This window comes from Varroa destructor, unplaced genomic scaffold, assembly GCF_002443255.2.
Source record: "Varroa destructor unplaced genomic scaffold, Vdes_3.0 BEIS01000005.1, whole genome shotgun sequence".
In the NCBI taxonomy this organism is placed as follows: Eukaryota; Metazoa; Arthropoda; class Arachnida; order Mesostigmata; family Varroidae; genus Varroa; species Varroa destructor.
In genome coordinates this window covers 23350163-23365521 of record NW_019211458.1, presented here as the reverse complement: position 1 = coordinate 23365521, position 15359 = coordinate 23350163, and the positions used below count along the sequence as shown (strand labels likewise).

The window sequence follows — 15359 nt, the reverse complement described above, 5'->3', positions numbered from 1 at the left end:
GATGTTTTACATAAGTTTAGCTATAAAAAATATTTTGTTAATAACCGTTATCAGCTTTAACCCTGCTCTAGTGCCATCTGGTTAAGCGAATGTTCTCAAACAGTTCTATAGCAAAACAGACAACACACCTACGTCGCTAAACCGACCCTGAGGGAGAACTCTGTACAGCCAAGATTGCAGTCTGGCTGCCGGCGCACAAATTGTGTCTATGCAGACAACGTGATAGACTGCGCACAGAAGCCTGTACCTTGGTGTTCGGGTAATAACTAACCTTAGCTTTAGCGACACGTCTCTTAGTTCCATCCAGAGTGACCAAAGGTTCCTTGTCGTTAAGGAAGAGTTCGTTCTCCTCGATCCACTTTAGCAGGTTTTCGTGAAGCGCTAAGAAGCGCTCCCGAAGATGATGGGCGTTTTTGACCTGAAGCAGTCTCTCCTGAATCCAGTTATCCACTTCGACCAATTTCTCGCCAAGTGAGCTGATTGTCGTTAGGATCGAATTCTTCTCTTCCGGCTCCTTAGTCCATTCTGCGATCTGTTGTCCGTTACGCGTTATTCCGTTGTGCATCGTTTGTTTGATATCCGGCACCTGGCTTGATAGAAGCATTAGCTTCAACTCCGTTTCCTCAATATTTGACTCCTTATCCTGCAGTGTCTGCTGGGCCTTCTCTAGCCAGTCCACGATCTTACGCACGGCCAATACGTAATCTTTGCGGGATTTTACTGCTTGACGGTATTGCTTCTCCTTGTCGTCCAGCGACGAGGCGACTCCCTCGGAAAGCATCTCGAGAGAAGAGAGCGCCTGCCCGATTGCATCGGGAATCGACATGCGCCGCGAAAGGTAGCGTCGATTCGTTGATTCCGCCATATCTTTTACCTCCTGACTAAGATCCTGCACATCTTGCTTTACCTGTTCAATCACGTGCTCAAGGTTTTCGTCGTCGGACATGACGTCGATGTTCTGCACTTGCTCTGCCATATCCCTCAACTGATTCGACAAATGCGTGATGCGCGCATTCAAATGTTCCGAGATTTGCTTTTCTTCCGTTACCAATGCTAGCTGTTCGCCGATGTTGGTCTCCAACCTATAACCAAACAATCAATAATTAAGTATGCGACCAAATCAAATATCTCTAACATATACAGGTACATCTTGTATTATTGAACAGCATCACATTGACACTATGTCTCTATTTGGCCATACAATTTGGATATGGTCAGTCAAACCTATTGGTTCAACGGTGTGACGGGGTGGACGCGTGCAAATTATCACACGATCTTTACTTGAAGCCTCACCGTCAATTATAACTCATGCCGTTCTGCTGTCATGCTGAGACGAGGTGAAATTTTGAGCCAAAAAAAAAGAAAAACGCTAAATCCCATTAATAACCAGCACTAATGTCCAGTCACTTCACTTTGCTGTTCACTATACCTAACCACACTTCACGCACGTTTCGAACTTTCAACGTATTGAATACGTACACTGACAACTACCTAAAACTAATACGTCGTAGTACTCAATTGTGTCACAAGTCTAAATCTTGCTTGCTCTAGGTCACTGCTTGCTAAGCGAACACAAGTTACTTTACACTACGCGTTATAAGGATTTTTCGCGTTTTCCTCCGAAGTGTCAAGCAATAGAATCAAATCGAAGTATTGCTACTAGCCTAGGTTGACTTTGGTAGCGACTGTTTCGGACTGTGAAGGAGATCTGAGGCTCTAACAGTGCTAGGTCCTGCGGCCCCTGTGGATATAAATAGAGAAAAGGGAAAAACACAACGACCTGCCAGCTTAGCCCACCACAGACCAGTACACTCCGACCACAGGCAACGGCGAGTATCAGCATCGAACAACAACGATAAGCTCGAAAGAGTGTTCAGCGGCTGACTTGTAGCCTTCCCGCTTACAGTCGTTATCGTTGCTGGCTCTCGTCGTTGCATTGGAGAAACGTTTAGAAACTTGGGCTCATCTTCAGCATTTTCTACCCATTACAAGTAGACCTAGTCCTGACTTCGTGGAAACGCTTCAGCGGCAAGACCTTAACATCGGTACAGACTCATTTATAGAAGCTGCGCAATTTGATCCAACTGCTGTGATGATAACCGGTCAAATCAACAGTAAAATTATATTCCTTAGAGCGATTGTAGTCAACGCGGAGCGTCTAGGTGTGACAGTTACTGTAAATAATGTTCTTATAGCGAAACTTACTGCTTCTGGAAAAGGTGGGTATATAGCGCTAACAACAAACAAATGTATTCCACCATAAGATGTCAGACTATTACGCAGTCGTCCTCCGCCATGAGGCGATATACTGTCTTAAAGACTACTGGTAGTCAGACCCAACGTGAATGAGCGCACAGAACCGAGAAAACGCATCAAACCTAGCCGCAAACGAGTCGTTCCTTTGAACTCAACACTCTTTCTCACTAGACCTGGCCAAATATATTGTGTATGCTCGCGTATATGTAGCGATCCGAAAAGCATAGAGATACGACCTTTCTAGACACACACTAATAATGGAAATATACAAAGGTTTAGATTTGATTCCAGAATAGTCGTATTTGAATACACTCTGATTAAATATACTGTATATACAAGATAGTGAAATGGAATCTCTACCAATAAAGATTGATGTATATTAGATACTGAAACTGAAATAAGTAATAGACAAGGTAAACACTAAATGAAAGTATTATTTCGGATATCAGTGGGCGATAACCCATATAGAGGAGTTCTTGCCCACAGCTAAGAAGTGGTAATACATGAATAAAAATTGAAATGGGTGGTGTATAGCCATAGGACGGCCGTATCGACTCTATAAAGTCTGTGTCAGTAGACCAGTTTTTTTTTTTTTATATCCTTAAGGCGTTCCTAAAAGCAACACAAGAGCGGTAATTTTTATTGAGTCGTAGTAGTAGTAGTAGGGCAAACAAAGACATCACTGTACGTATTTACTTAGTGTTTTATACAGACATCTTGTGTTAACTGACAAATATACACTCAGTATAATTAATAACAGAGAGTTTCTCCGACAATAAACTTTGATACTGCACGTCGTCTACATTGAAATCGTATCATTGACTATAGTTGAGAGTAGTAGACAGGAGCAGCTTGTAAAGGGGCTTAGCAGCAGTTAACATGGGATGACTACTTAGGCGACATAAAACTTTCTGAGTAAGTTGTGAGCGGCGTCAACTAATAAAAATCCAGTAAGGTTTATGGCTAAATGTTTCCGTATATGTGCGCGTCCTATACAAATATCGCTTGTCAGCATCCATAGAAATAGAAAGCTGATCTATAAATCTATAAAAAGCTGACCAACCCTCACGAAAGAATCTATTTGATGCGATAACAATTAGACAATAGCGCATGTTATAGCAAATTTACAAGGGAACTCTAGATAAAAATGTTGTAACTATCGCCCATATATATCTAAATGACTAATGGCACCCCGGCTAAAAGTAGTTGTTGCACCTATCACGATTGTTCGGCCTAGCTGTTTATGTCTACGAGAGTGCAATTCAATGCAATTGCAAACCCGTTGTAGCTTAAGCTCATCGTCAACATGGGCCCAAAAGTGCACGTGTTTACCCCGCAAAAGCAACGCGGTACAAATAACGTGCCTTACTGACTGCTAAGCGGAATAGTCACAGCAGTGAAAAGCCGGAATACGCCCTGCGGTGTAAAACAAACAGACGAGCTTCAAAGATGAAAAGCTTAAAAAATAGGTATATGCATAAAACGGAAATGTGTCTTAACATTGCTTTGTTTCTCTGACAGACTGGTTGTAGATTTATTTTAAAATAAATTAAATAAATCAACATCTAGAACTTGTGGACGTTACAAAGAAATATCTGGAAATCTCTCTTCATCCTGTCCCATGTCTAATGAAAGAAGCATCCACAACGAGTTCAGTTATCTACCACGACCCTGTATATATTACATCAGTCAGTGCTACTAGTCCATAGACGAATATCCAAAGTTTAGATTACCTTTCTAGTACTCTGGCGTTCAGTTACGGACGTATATGCCAACACATTTTCTTACAGCAGAAAAAAACACGCTAAATAGCTTTGGATTATACACATCTGCTAAACATACAGCCAAACGCTATAGACAGATCACGATTTTTTACTGCGTAAACTACTAACAACGACGACCATGTCTGCCATATAGATAGCGATTTTACCCAAACCTTATTTACACATTTGCCTGCATAATAACGATATGCCGGGCCTGTAAATCATACTGGTTAACAGTTTATAATGCGTTTGGCTGGCTCGTATTCGGCCTGGCGCGCTTTCCTGCCGGCTATTGCGTCCGTCATCGCCTAACGTCGAGGTAAGAAGGCAGCTATGGCGCGGTACTCTTGGACCTGCACACTGAGAGCGAGTGGATCTTTTCCTAGACAGGGAGCCCTTTGTAGTTCGTTTTTCCCGCCAACACGGTTATGACAATACAACAGAGCGATAAACCCATGGGAATCCTTTCTTTCAACACTGATTCAACACAAAGCCAACGGGAGTACATCGAACAATCTACGGACAAATGGGTTTTCTGGTTAAGGAAACTGCAGTGTATGGATACGCTGCGTGGCATGTTTACTGCAGCGGATAACTAATGGAGTGTCTACAGAGCATCCTTAAGCCTCACTGATATTACGTTACGAAGCAAACCGGGACACGGAAGATAAGTGAGGAGAGCTATTTTAAAGGAAGCTGAAAAGGACGCAGATGGTATATCTGCTCGAATGTAGAATCCAAACAAAACCATAACGTGTTAATATCGTTGGGGTAGCTAAGTTAAATCACTACCCTTGAAGCACCTGAATAAAAAACTTTAACTGTAGGCGATATATTGCTTGCTTACACTTTTACAGTGCAAAGACAAGTGGGTTATGGTTGCAAGTGGAGGACTTTCAGTGGGATCAATCGGATTAGTTTGGCAAATATCAAACTAAAATGTATGGTTGTGCCTGTGATCGTATAAGCTACATACAAATATATCAACATATACCATACACTGCACTAAAGATAATGGCTCCTGATCTGTTTACACAATAATATAGAAAATAAAGGATGAATACCTCATTTTATTGTACTGAATGCTTTTTCCCAAACGGTAACAGCAACACCATGCACTTTTTATTTTCGCTTAGAAAGCATACCTATTTGCAGTGTCCATTGAAAAACCGATCTTATTTTTGCCGTCCTATTATAGCTGATGGCATTAATACAGTCCTGTCAACTTACAGTTATGAAAGGACAAAGAGCGTTTTTACGAATTTTTTTTTTGTCAAGAACAAAGTTTAACCTAATTTTGTGGTAGACCGTTGTACATTTTTGAAAAAAAAAAAAGTGTAATCTTTCGTTACTTCAGTCGTACCTGTTTATAGGATAAACTCCTTTGACGAAATTTTATGAGGATTTTATCATAAACTGCTGCGCGCTCTAAATCCCCATATAAAAACGCGGATATCTATACGGATATATGTTCGGCAGGTTACGTCGTTCGATACTACAGTGTTCACCGATGACGGCAAGATCAACCATTCAAAATAGTAAGCCTCTGTTCGAGGTCGCAGTGAACACTTGATTATTTGTTTTACATAATTCCTATTAGTCTTTCAATGACCCCTATACTGACGTTATACTCTAGAGCTATTGGTGATTTACCAAAAATAATGCAATTAGCTTCAACCTTGAATCGCTCAAATAGGTCAAAGGTCATAGGCCAAGCCAGAGCGGAGATTAAATACATACAAAGGAGTTCGGCTTGCCTAGCCTTTTCGAAATGATGATAATAGAAGCTTTTGTCAACCTGTGTCTGTTTGGCTTGCCGGGCCGTCGAATGGCCTTCGAATATCGCTCGCTTGTCGCAACTCTTTTATTTTGTTGTAGCTGATATATAGAAATGCTGCATTAGACAACTAGGTAAAACAATTCCATAGTTTGGGTACATAAATCACATGCGAAATGGCAAGTCAGTCTCGTTTTTATTAAGATTTAATAATATGGAATAATGTTTTTTTACCTTTGATAACCATAAATAAATTAATTTTTATGTGCGAAACCACGATAGCATTGTTTTTAATAACTTAGCGAATTATGTTGACGGCATTGTCTTCACTAAACAAAGCAGTTTACCCTTTCCTCTTCAGTGTAGTCCTTAGCAAGTTTTCTCGTTTGTATCCTTACAAGTAGAGTTATTTCATCGAGTAGGATACAGCATGTCAGGCCACAGCCGCATATTCAGTGGGTTACCCAATAGCGAAACAACACTAATCAGAGAAAAAAGGGTAACCTTGTCACTTGCTCCGGTATATGTTTTCGGCTCAAATTCGCTGCAAATTTTTCCCTAGGTTTTCCACAAAGGCCTGAAGGTAACTGGCAATTTTAATTCGCACAGTTCGCCAACGCAGAACTTAATGCTTGCTTGCTTTCTAGTTCCTGCAATTTATGCGACGTTGCAAGGGTAAATCCTTCTCTGAAAACGCTATCGGCACATAGTTTCACAGGAGTGAGATGGAAAGAACAAAATCAAACTTCATTCCATGTTGCAGACTTAGTCCTCAGATGAAAGCAAGCTACTTCGACTGGCTATATACCATTTGCCCAGCAATGAACTACCTTCACGCGTCTACCAATATACTCAGTGACCGCAAAAACCGCAGATGTGTTTGTATACAGTCTACGACACGATCTGGGTAACCACGAACACTACTGTATATAAACAAGATTGTATGATTCGCCTACAATTGTGTAATTCAAAATTAGCCATTAGCTAACTGCTTTAGCCGAAGCCGGCGCATCCACTCGCGTCAGCGGGTGATCGCCACAGAGATCAAGCAAACTATATGAACCCACTACGTGTGGCTTCGTGGCTGGCTGATGTGAACCCGCGACATATCAGCCTTCGTCAGCGGGCGACAAGGTCGTGCAGCATGCTGAGACCCCCATTCGCTTCTGAACGGTTAGAGGCCTTCTAGATGTCAGTCGGCTCGCGTAATTTGCTTGCCAGTTGACATAAACAACGCTACCTTCTATGTCCAGTATAACAGGAAAGTGGTTGTTGTCACATTTATAGCTAAAGCGAACTCGGCCAGCTACAGAGACGATTTATCCCGTTGGGGACTGTTTCTATGACCGAAATTATCGTGTTTTCAAACTATAATAGGAGCTAGTGTACATGCTTCATACAATCTGCCCTAACTCGCTCGTAGCGTGGCAGTGAAAGTTTCATCCCTTTCGAGGCCGACGACTACTTTGTACCAAGTGCTATTGCTATTTATGGGACAAACACAACTACATGCAAGTAGGTGTGTACGTCTGGCTTCGACCAGCCGACACGGGGTAACTTGTCGGCATACTACAAAACATCGCCGATAAAAACCAAAGTTCCGCAGAAGTCGTCTGAGTTTGAGAACACTTTCAATCATAGTTGTTTGGTTTTCTTGCGAACTGGTTTCGCTGGATGTCTGACGTACTGTATGTATCGTGTGGCATAACTCGAAAATCAAAGGAATGATACAGCGTCTCTTATTGATTTTCGCATTGATGGATGCGATTCACTCTCATTAAGATATCTTATCGATGCTTCCAATAGAAGCAACTACCTTATACACAGACATACAAACATTCGCACTGATTTTGCAAGTTTCGCCAGCAAATTTAGCAATAAAAATTAGTCTTCGTTTGGGGTTATCTAGGAAAATCACTGCTACTTACCGCTTGAGACGATCTTGCAGAGATTGCACTTGGCTTTCAATACTACCCCGCTGCCCGGTGGTGCGCTCGGAGAGGTATGCCAGCACCGGTTGAGAGAGGTCTTCAGCGTCCCTCACTGCGGGCTGCAGGTGAGATAGGCTTTCCTGAAGGGCCTGCGAGGGCACGCAATCATCGTCGCAGACATCGACCAGTACAAACAACAGATAACGACAACGAATATCGTTAGCACTATTGGTTGACATTGCGTTGCAAATAACACAGACACTCATATGTAATTATACTCTTATTCATGATGCTTGTCTGATCCTCTACTCCTGTGCAAGTTAGTAGTGACATGACTGGTGATTTCTCTGACGGATTCTCTTACTTGGTGCTCGCACTGAAGGATACCGTACCGGGAGTGTATGGTTCCTTTTAGTGGAAGGTACTATTTCTAAACAACATCGCATGACAGAAATCAAACAACAGTGGAAAAGGTCTTTATCTTTTGCGCGCCAGTCAGCTACAGATGGTTATTTACCAATAGGATTTTTTCGGCTGCTTCGAGGTCGTGGACAGCGGCTTTTCCATGCTTGAGTTCGTTTTCGGCTTGGGTTAGTTTGGCATCGGCGTCGTTGTGAGCTCGTGAAAATGCTTCCCATTTTTGCAGAATGTCCTCTAGAACCCGCAGTTGTCCTGCGATATCAGAAAATAGTTTCTGCCACTGATCGTTAACTTGTTGCACATACTCCGAGATCATACGTCGCGTATCGGGCGTGGCTTTCTGCTCCAGTAAGGCAGAAACTGAGTTGAATTCGTTGATGAGACTCTGCTGAGCCTGCATGTCTTTCCTGCATGACGCATAGCGAAACGCAAGGGTTAGCAATCGCTTCCATTTTTGATGCAGATACAAAAGAAATACTAATATGGTACGAGTTATTAATGAACTATTCCAAGGTAGTTTATGACTGACTTCAGCTATACAAATATAAAAAAATCTAATCCTTTGTGAAAGCTATAAAAGCTGATGTATTTTGATACTTACGAAGCCTTTCTGAGTTCTTTGATGCGCAACTGAATCGCCGGAATGGAGTCGGGCCAGCCTTCCGACAGTTTTACCTTGCTGATTAAGGCTTGGGCCTTCTGGAGAAGCTTCTTCAGATTGTTAACAAGATTCATGTCGTCGGTGAGCTCTTCAAGTTTCTTCTGCAATCTGGCTACAATATCGTTAAACTCTTGCGTTGTGGTTAGTATATCTTTATCCAGATCTATAGCGTCGGCATCACACATGGTGGCACGCAGTTTCGGCAGCAGACTTTGGCAGGCCTTTAGGCTCTGATCGTGTTCTTCGCTCTCTGACAGAAGCGTTTTCATGTCTGACGTGATCTTATCGAGATTATCATAGTCGACCGGCTGATCAAGAATCTTAGTCGCAGAATCGATCCAGACACGAACGGCGCCAAGGTGGATCTTCATTTCTTCTCTCATAGCCTTGGCTTGTTCTAGGTAAAGCCTTCGATCTTGTAGTTCCCGTGGTAGGGTCGCTTTGTACCTGGCAATTTCGCTAAGCTTCTCCTCGAATCGGGATGCACTTTCCGGCGCATCGCTCATTATCTTCTTCGATAGATCATCCGCCTCTGATAGATGCTTGTCAGTAGCTTCCTCAAGAGCTTGCTGTTCGTTCAAATAACGACTAATATCGCTACCAGTCGCGGACAGTTGGGGCCTCTGCTTGATGTTAGCCTCATCGTCTTGCAGCTTAGTGAAGAGCTTATCAAATTCGGCTAGAAGCTTGGCTTGCTCCTTCAACATGCTTTCGTGCTGCACTTGCAGATCCTGTATGCGTTTCTTCAATTGGGAAAGGTTGTTCTTTCTCTGTTGTAGCGTTTGTTGGTTGTCATTCTGGTCGGCAAGAACGGTATCTGGAGCCATTTTATCAAGCTTATCCTGAGCGACCGATAGTTGGCCTTCGGCTTCTCCGAGATCAGATAAAAGCCGGCTATACACTGGAATCCTTTCAGCAAGAGACTTACGCGACTCATCGATGTGACGAAGCGTATCTGTGATTTTGGTAGAAACGTCCCGCACAGAATCCATGATCCTGTAGAATGCTTCTCTCAGCTGTACACTACTTCTAATCTTTGCCAATAACCTCTCAACTTTGCGGTTTAGCTGAGAGGCATCGCCGCTCAGATTGCTAATATCGTCTCGTAGGAAAGGCCTGGTAACAATGGTGTTGATCTCATTTTCCAAATCATGGAGTTCGTCTTGTAGTTTCTGAGTAGCAAGCACCGCAGTTTTAGCGTCGTCAACTGTACCTCCGATTGGCCCATTCAGTTGATCGTATTGGCGGGTCAAGTCTTCAAGACGCAGGCGCAGTTCTTTTATGTGTGTCCTAAGCTGAAACTGGTTTTCTAGCGACTCCTTAAGTAATCTTATCTTTTCTTCAATATCATTCCTTAACTTAGTTTTCAAGATCTCAAAACTGTCGATCTGTTCAGATCTTATCGGCTTCGTTCGTTGACGGAGCTCGTCACGAAGTTCCTTTAGCTTACTGAGATCTCCGGAAAGCCTTCGTGTGGCGTTGTGGAGGCGATTGAAGGACTGGATTTGCTCTTCAACGACGGACGGAGCAGCATCCGTCATGACGTCGGCATTAGCAGACGCTTCGGTCTCGTCTAGAAGATGTTGTGTGCTATTCATTAGCTTGCAATATTCTCGCTCAGTTTCGGCTAGCTTGCTTAGAAGGGTCGTCTTTTCAACGACATCTGACTTGAGCGAGTTGATGTCATTAAGGATCTTTTGCACCTCATCCTTTAAAGTAGTCTTTGTTTGAGCGTCACAATACTGGTCCATACTAGAAGCTTTTTTAATCAGGTCTTTTAGTGTTGAATCCTCAAATTGTTTGATTTGCGACATTTTATTCTGATATGCCTTTAACTGATCGCAAGCAGAAATATCCCTGTCAACCTTTTCCGAACGTTTATCATTGATCCATTGTTGACACAGTTCGAAAAGAATTTCGAGTTGCCGACTTTTTGAAAGGACCTCTTCTATTTCATCTTTTCTACTGTAAGCCTGATCATTAACGTTTCTGAATTTACTGCGAAGGTCATCCAAGCTTTGGCTTAGCTTCTGTGAATCGAACGTGTCCAAATCATTGGTCAACGTTGCGGTTCGACTCTCAAGATCGGGTATCACAAGGGCCATATTCTGTACCTCCGATAAGCACACCTTGGCATCTTGGAAATCTCTTTCGACTATTCTGGGAGAGAAGCCAGGCGTACATGGACCACGTAGCGACGTTAACTTTTCATCAGCCCAATCGTTTGCTTGTTTAATGTCATTAACCACGCTGTCGAAGTTGCACTGAATAAGGTCAAGACTTTTTGAACGTCGTAAGATTCTCTTGCGTTGCTCATCGGACTTCTTTGTGGCTTCACTGAGGTCGATATGTATTTTTGTGTAGTCCTGCTCCTCGAGGGCTCCCTTGAGTTCACCCAGCTGGTTTCTGGCGACCGAGATTTTCTCGTCAGCCGCATTGCAGTCAACGAGAATGGCTTGAAGGGCCTGCTGGCGTTGCTTGGCATTGCCACGAGCTGGCTTATCTGCGGCAATTAGCGCAGCGTCGATCTCACTTAGCTTGCTACGAATCTCTTCGACAACACTCGTGAGTTGTTCAACCTTGTCCAAATAGCCCTTTTGCTGTTTGAGGCACCCTTCTAGCTTTACCCCAAGGGATGCAAAGTCCGCAGCGATGGACTCGTCTATTGGCATATGTGTCGATGTGAGAAAGTTTTCCAGAGACGACCGTTGGGCACTCAAGTCGCTTAAAATTCCTTCGAGCTTCCTAACATTGCTGTGAATGGTGTTCTGATCACATGGCACCCTGTCATTGGCAATCTTACCCATGATCGTGTTTTGCATAGAAAGCCACTTGCGAGCCTCTTCCAACCGCTTGGTGACACTTTCAATGTTCGTCAGCAGCTCACTAAGATCTTGAATTTGTTGTTCCAGCTGTTCAACGCAATCTTGGAGGCGAATTTTAACAAAAACTTCTTGCTCGGGCAGCTTAAAGACTTGGCTGACTTCAGGACTAGATGGCCTGCTAACAGAAGACACAGCATCCAAACACGATTGAATAGCAGACTGTAAACTGTCTCTGGCGCTAACTAGCTGATTAAGCTTGGTTTGCTTAGCATCAAGGACAAACTTGATAGCTTCCTTTGTTTTGGGCTGCTCCTGTACACCGGTGATAGAAGACTCCGACACGTTCAGCAGGCTCTCGCAATAGGCAATCATCTTCTCGTAAGCACGGAATTTCTCTAGGGCATTCTCCAGTCGCGACTGGATCTTGATAGCAGCGGCTAATAATGAGGTGTAGCTATCCCGGATGTTTTCTATTTGTTGCGAGATATTGTCTGCCGTTTGCTTTGCTTCGAACTTGTAAGCCTCGACCAGAGTCTGGCCGGCGGAACAAACCTCTGAAATGTTGGTCTCATACGCGCGAACTTGATTGAGCAGATCTTGGTACTTCTCAAGTTCCTGTTCGGTCTGCTTGCAGTTAAGAATCTGCAACGAGTGCTGAGCCATGATCTGCATGTTCATTTGGAGGAGCCACTTCTCTGTGTCCTGAAGCAGTTTCTGGTAGGCTTGAAGTGCGGCCAAGTCATTTTCCAATGTATCGAGAATGCTCTGAGCACGACCGTGAAGTGCATTTAAACGATCTCGAAGATTATCGAGCTCGGTGGCTACATTGTGATCACCAGTTTTGTCGCAAAGTTCCACGACTTCTGATAGGAGCTCGTTGAGTCTGATCGATTGGCGCTCAATGTTCGAAATAATAGATTTGCAATTTTCGATTGAATTACGTAACTGAATGATATCGCCCTTCGGTACGGCTGACTGTAGGTCCTGGCTAACCTCGTTGATCCAGCGAGTTAGCTCATTCTTCTTAGCCATAGCCTCAGACCATCTCTTAGAAAGTGAGAGTAATTTTGCGACGGTTTCGCTAAGATCGCCGGAGAGTTGGTTCAAATCTTTTTGCATAGTATCGATCTTTGCGCGGATGTGGTTGTTACTGGATAACAGCAGTAGTCTTGTCCCAAAATCTACAACGTTGGCAAGTAAATTTCGGCCTGTTGGCATATCTGTATTAAGAGCCTGCAACTTCTCTACGCGCTTGTCGATGTCTTTGAGGCTCATTTCCTTGTTAGAATTGAAGGTACCGAGTGCTTTGCTCAACCAGCGCTCGTACTCATTCAGAGCCGACTCGAACTGTTTATTTTGTGCCCGGCTTTTCTCTACCTTCGATAATGCATCATTAATGCTGCCGACAAGCGACACATAATTACTCGAAATATTGACTACTTGTTCATGTACGCTGACGGTAGACGCGATCAGATTTTCGCAAAGCTGATTCAAGTTTTCCACGTCTGATTTTTTACTTGCAGCGTCTGACAGCAAATTCCGCAGTGTATCTTCTAGTTCGAGCCAGTTTGCTCCATCAGCTTCTATTTCGGCGAGCGTGCGTTTAGTGCTTTTCTCAAAATCCGTTACCCAGTTTGAGAGTGAATTAAACAACGCGTTGAACGTGTCCCAGGCCCTCAGGCACTTGTCCAACTGATGCTCAGTCGTCGCTAGCAGTTCTTTAAGCGTCTCATAATCTTCTTCCATTTGACGCAATTGCCCGGTAACGTGCTCTTCTAGTACATGGACCCAATTAATTTTTAGGTGGTCCCAAAGATAGCTGCATTGAGTGACTAGCTGTTCACCACGCAGCAAATCGGACCTAATCTGTTGAAGAATGGCGCGTCGCTCTTGAATTACCGTCTGACTACCTGAAAGATCGCTGCACTTCTTTACTTTGTCGAGGGTGTCCGTAAGCCATTCAGTGGCAGCCGCTGCCGCTGTGATGTACTCCTCCATGGTTTTGATATCCCATTGAAGAGATCGGAGTTGGTCCTGAATATGCTGGGTGATGTCGTCGTATTTTTGGACAATTTGCTTTGCTTTTTCTGCAAATTTTCCTTCTTTTTTAGTGCGTAGTTTAGAAGCAATATCAGCGAATGACTCAAGATCATTCTGTACATATTTGTACTTGTCGCATAAAAGTTTTTTCTCGGCCAGTGTGCTCTTTGCGGGGACTTCATCAAGATTTAATTCATCCAGATATTTCGAAAATTTTCTAGACTCATTAGTGAACTCGTTAAACTCTTCTACGAGATCTTGAGCCTCTTTGAGTCTTCTTGCAACCTCAGCGACGAGTTCATGGAGGTCCTTCTTCACGTTAGATGCATCTTCCTTGACCCGATTAACGCCTTCGAAAGCCGTACTCTTAACAACCTTCTCAGTTAGTTCGTCGAGGTACGCAATACGGTGGGCGTTGTGCTCCAGGTTCGAAGCGAGTGTTTTCAATGACGCGACTCGCAATTCGGCACTCTCCTGAGTCGATACGGGTGTATTCATATCATCCAACTTTTCTTTCGAGCGGTCGATGACTTCGATACACTCCGAATAGGTACATTGTTGTTGTTGATGCTCCTGGAAGTGTTGTTCTAAATCGTGCAGTATGTCTTTTGCCTTGGAAACGAAATTGGTATAATGAGTTGACAGCTGAGCTACCCCAGTAGAAATCGTTGAATCTGAATACATGTCTACCAGACTTTGGGCCTTAGTATTCAATGTGTCGAACTCAGGTTGCCAATCGAACACAACCTGAAGTAGCTGCTGAAAATCCTCGAGCGCTTTTCTTTTGGCATAAAGATCCTCGTAAAGCTTATCGTATGCCTCGACCTGGGGTTGGGTTTCATCCAACCATTGAGAGCATTTCTTGTATTGTTCTTGATACACTTTTCGAAGCTCCAACCCTTCCTCGATCAGCATTTTGAGTTTATCACAGTTCTTAAGGAACTCTTCATATTCCTTTTTCCGTTGGGAGACTTCAACATCAACAAGGGCCGCATCTTCAGGTTCCGCTGCCATTAAACAGCGACGCGCTTCGGCTCCCGATGAAATTAGCTCAGAGAGCAGCTCTTCACCTGTCGCTTTTTCGTCATTCAGTACCTGCGTTAAGAAACAAAGGCAAAATGTAATTTTTTTTCATTATTATATTTGGGGTTTCGTTTGAGGCGCAAATATAAAATCACAGTAATTTTAATGTTACTTTCATGCATTGCTTCTTTTATACAGATAGTATCGAATTTTATAATTTTTTTCTACTTACCTTGAGGAGATCAATTTTCTTCTGGAGTTCGTTCTGATCGCCACTCGGCTGGCTGCCCTTTGAGACTTTCTCCTGAGCCGCATTCTGCCAGCTGATGAACTTTTGGCAAGCGTCGGCAAATTTATCCAGAGCTTCCAGAAGCTGTCCTTCGTTGGTACAGCATGTTTTCGCCGATCCGCTCAACTCCTGGAATTGTTTTTCAATTTCAGCGGCAGACGCATCCCTCTGAAGTTGTCGGCCTTTGCTGGTGACGGATTCCATCATCGGCTCGAACGACTCAATGTCTTGAGCTAGTGATTGATACCGTCTGAACCGAACACGTCTCTGACTTACGCCCCTATCGCCTAATAATAATCATAAACCAAGACAGGTCATATGCTAGAAGAAAGCGACTAATGAATGGATTCGAAAATATTAAGTAATTTCTTTGA

The 15359-nt window shown here is 43.4% G+C and overlaps 1 protein-coding gene across 7 annotated transcripts in view; it reads right to left on the bottom strand.

Moving 5' to 3' along the window:
* Positions 1–15359, bottom strand: part of LOC111251708 (uncharacterized) — a 130915-nt gene that overhangs the window by 49809 nt on the left and 65747 nt on the right. For all 7 annotated transcript variants that reach the window (XM_086989834.1, XM_086989839.1, XM_086989833.1 and 4 more), the window contains 5 exons: positions 14929–15272; positions 8749–14768; positions 8245–8554; positions 7725–7876; positions 272–1082 (listed from right to left, as the gene is read on the bottom strand). In XM_086989834.1, the coding sequence (XP_086845960.1) occupies positions 272–1082; positions 7725–7876; positions 8245–8554; positions 8749–14768; positions 14929–15272 (7637 nt within the window). The remainder of the gene's footprint in view (positions 1–271; positions 1083–7724; positions 7877–8244; positions 8555–8748; positions 14769–14928; positions 15273–15359) is intronic.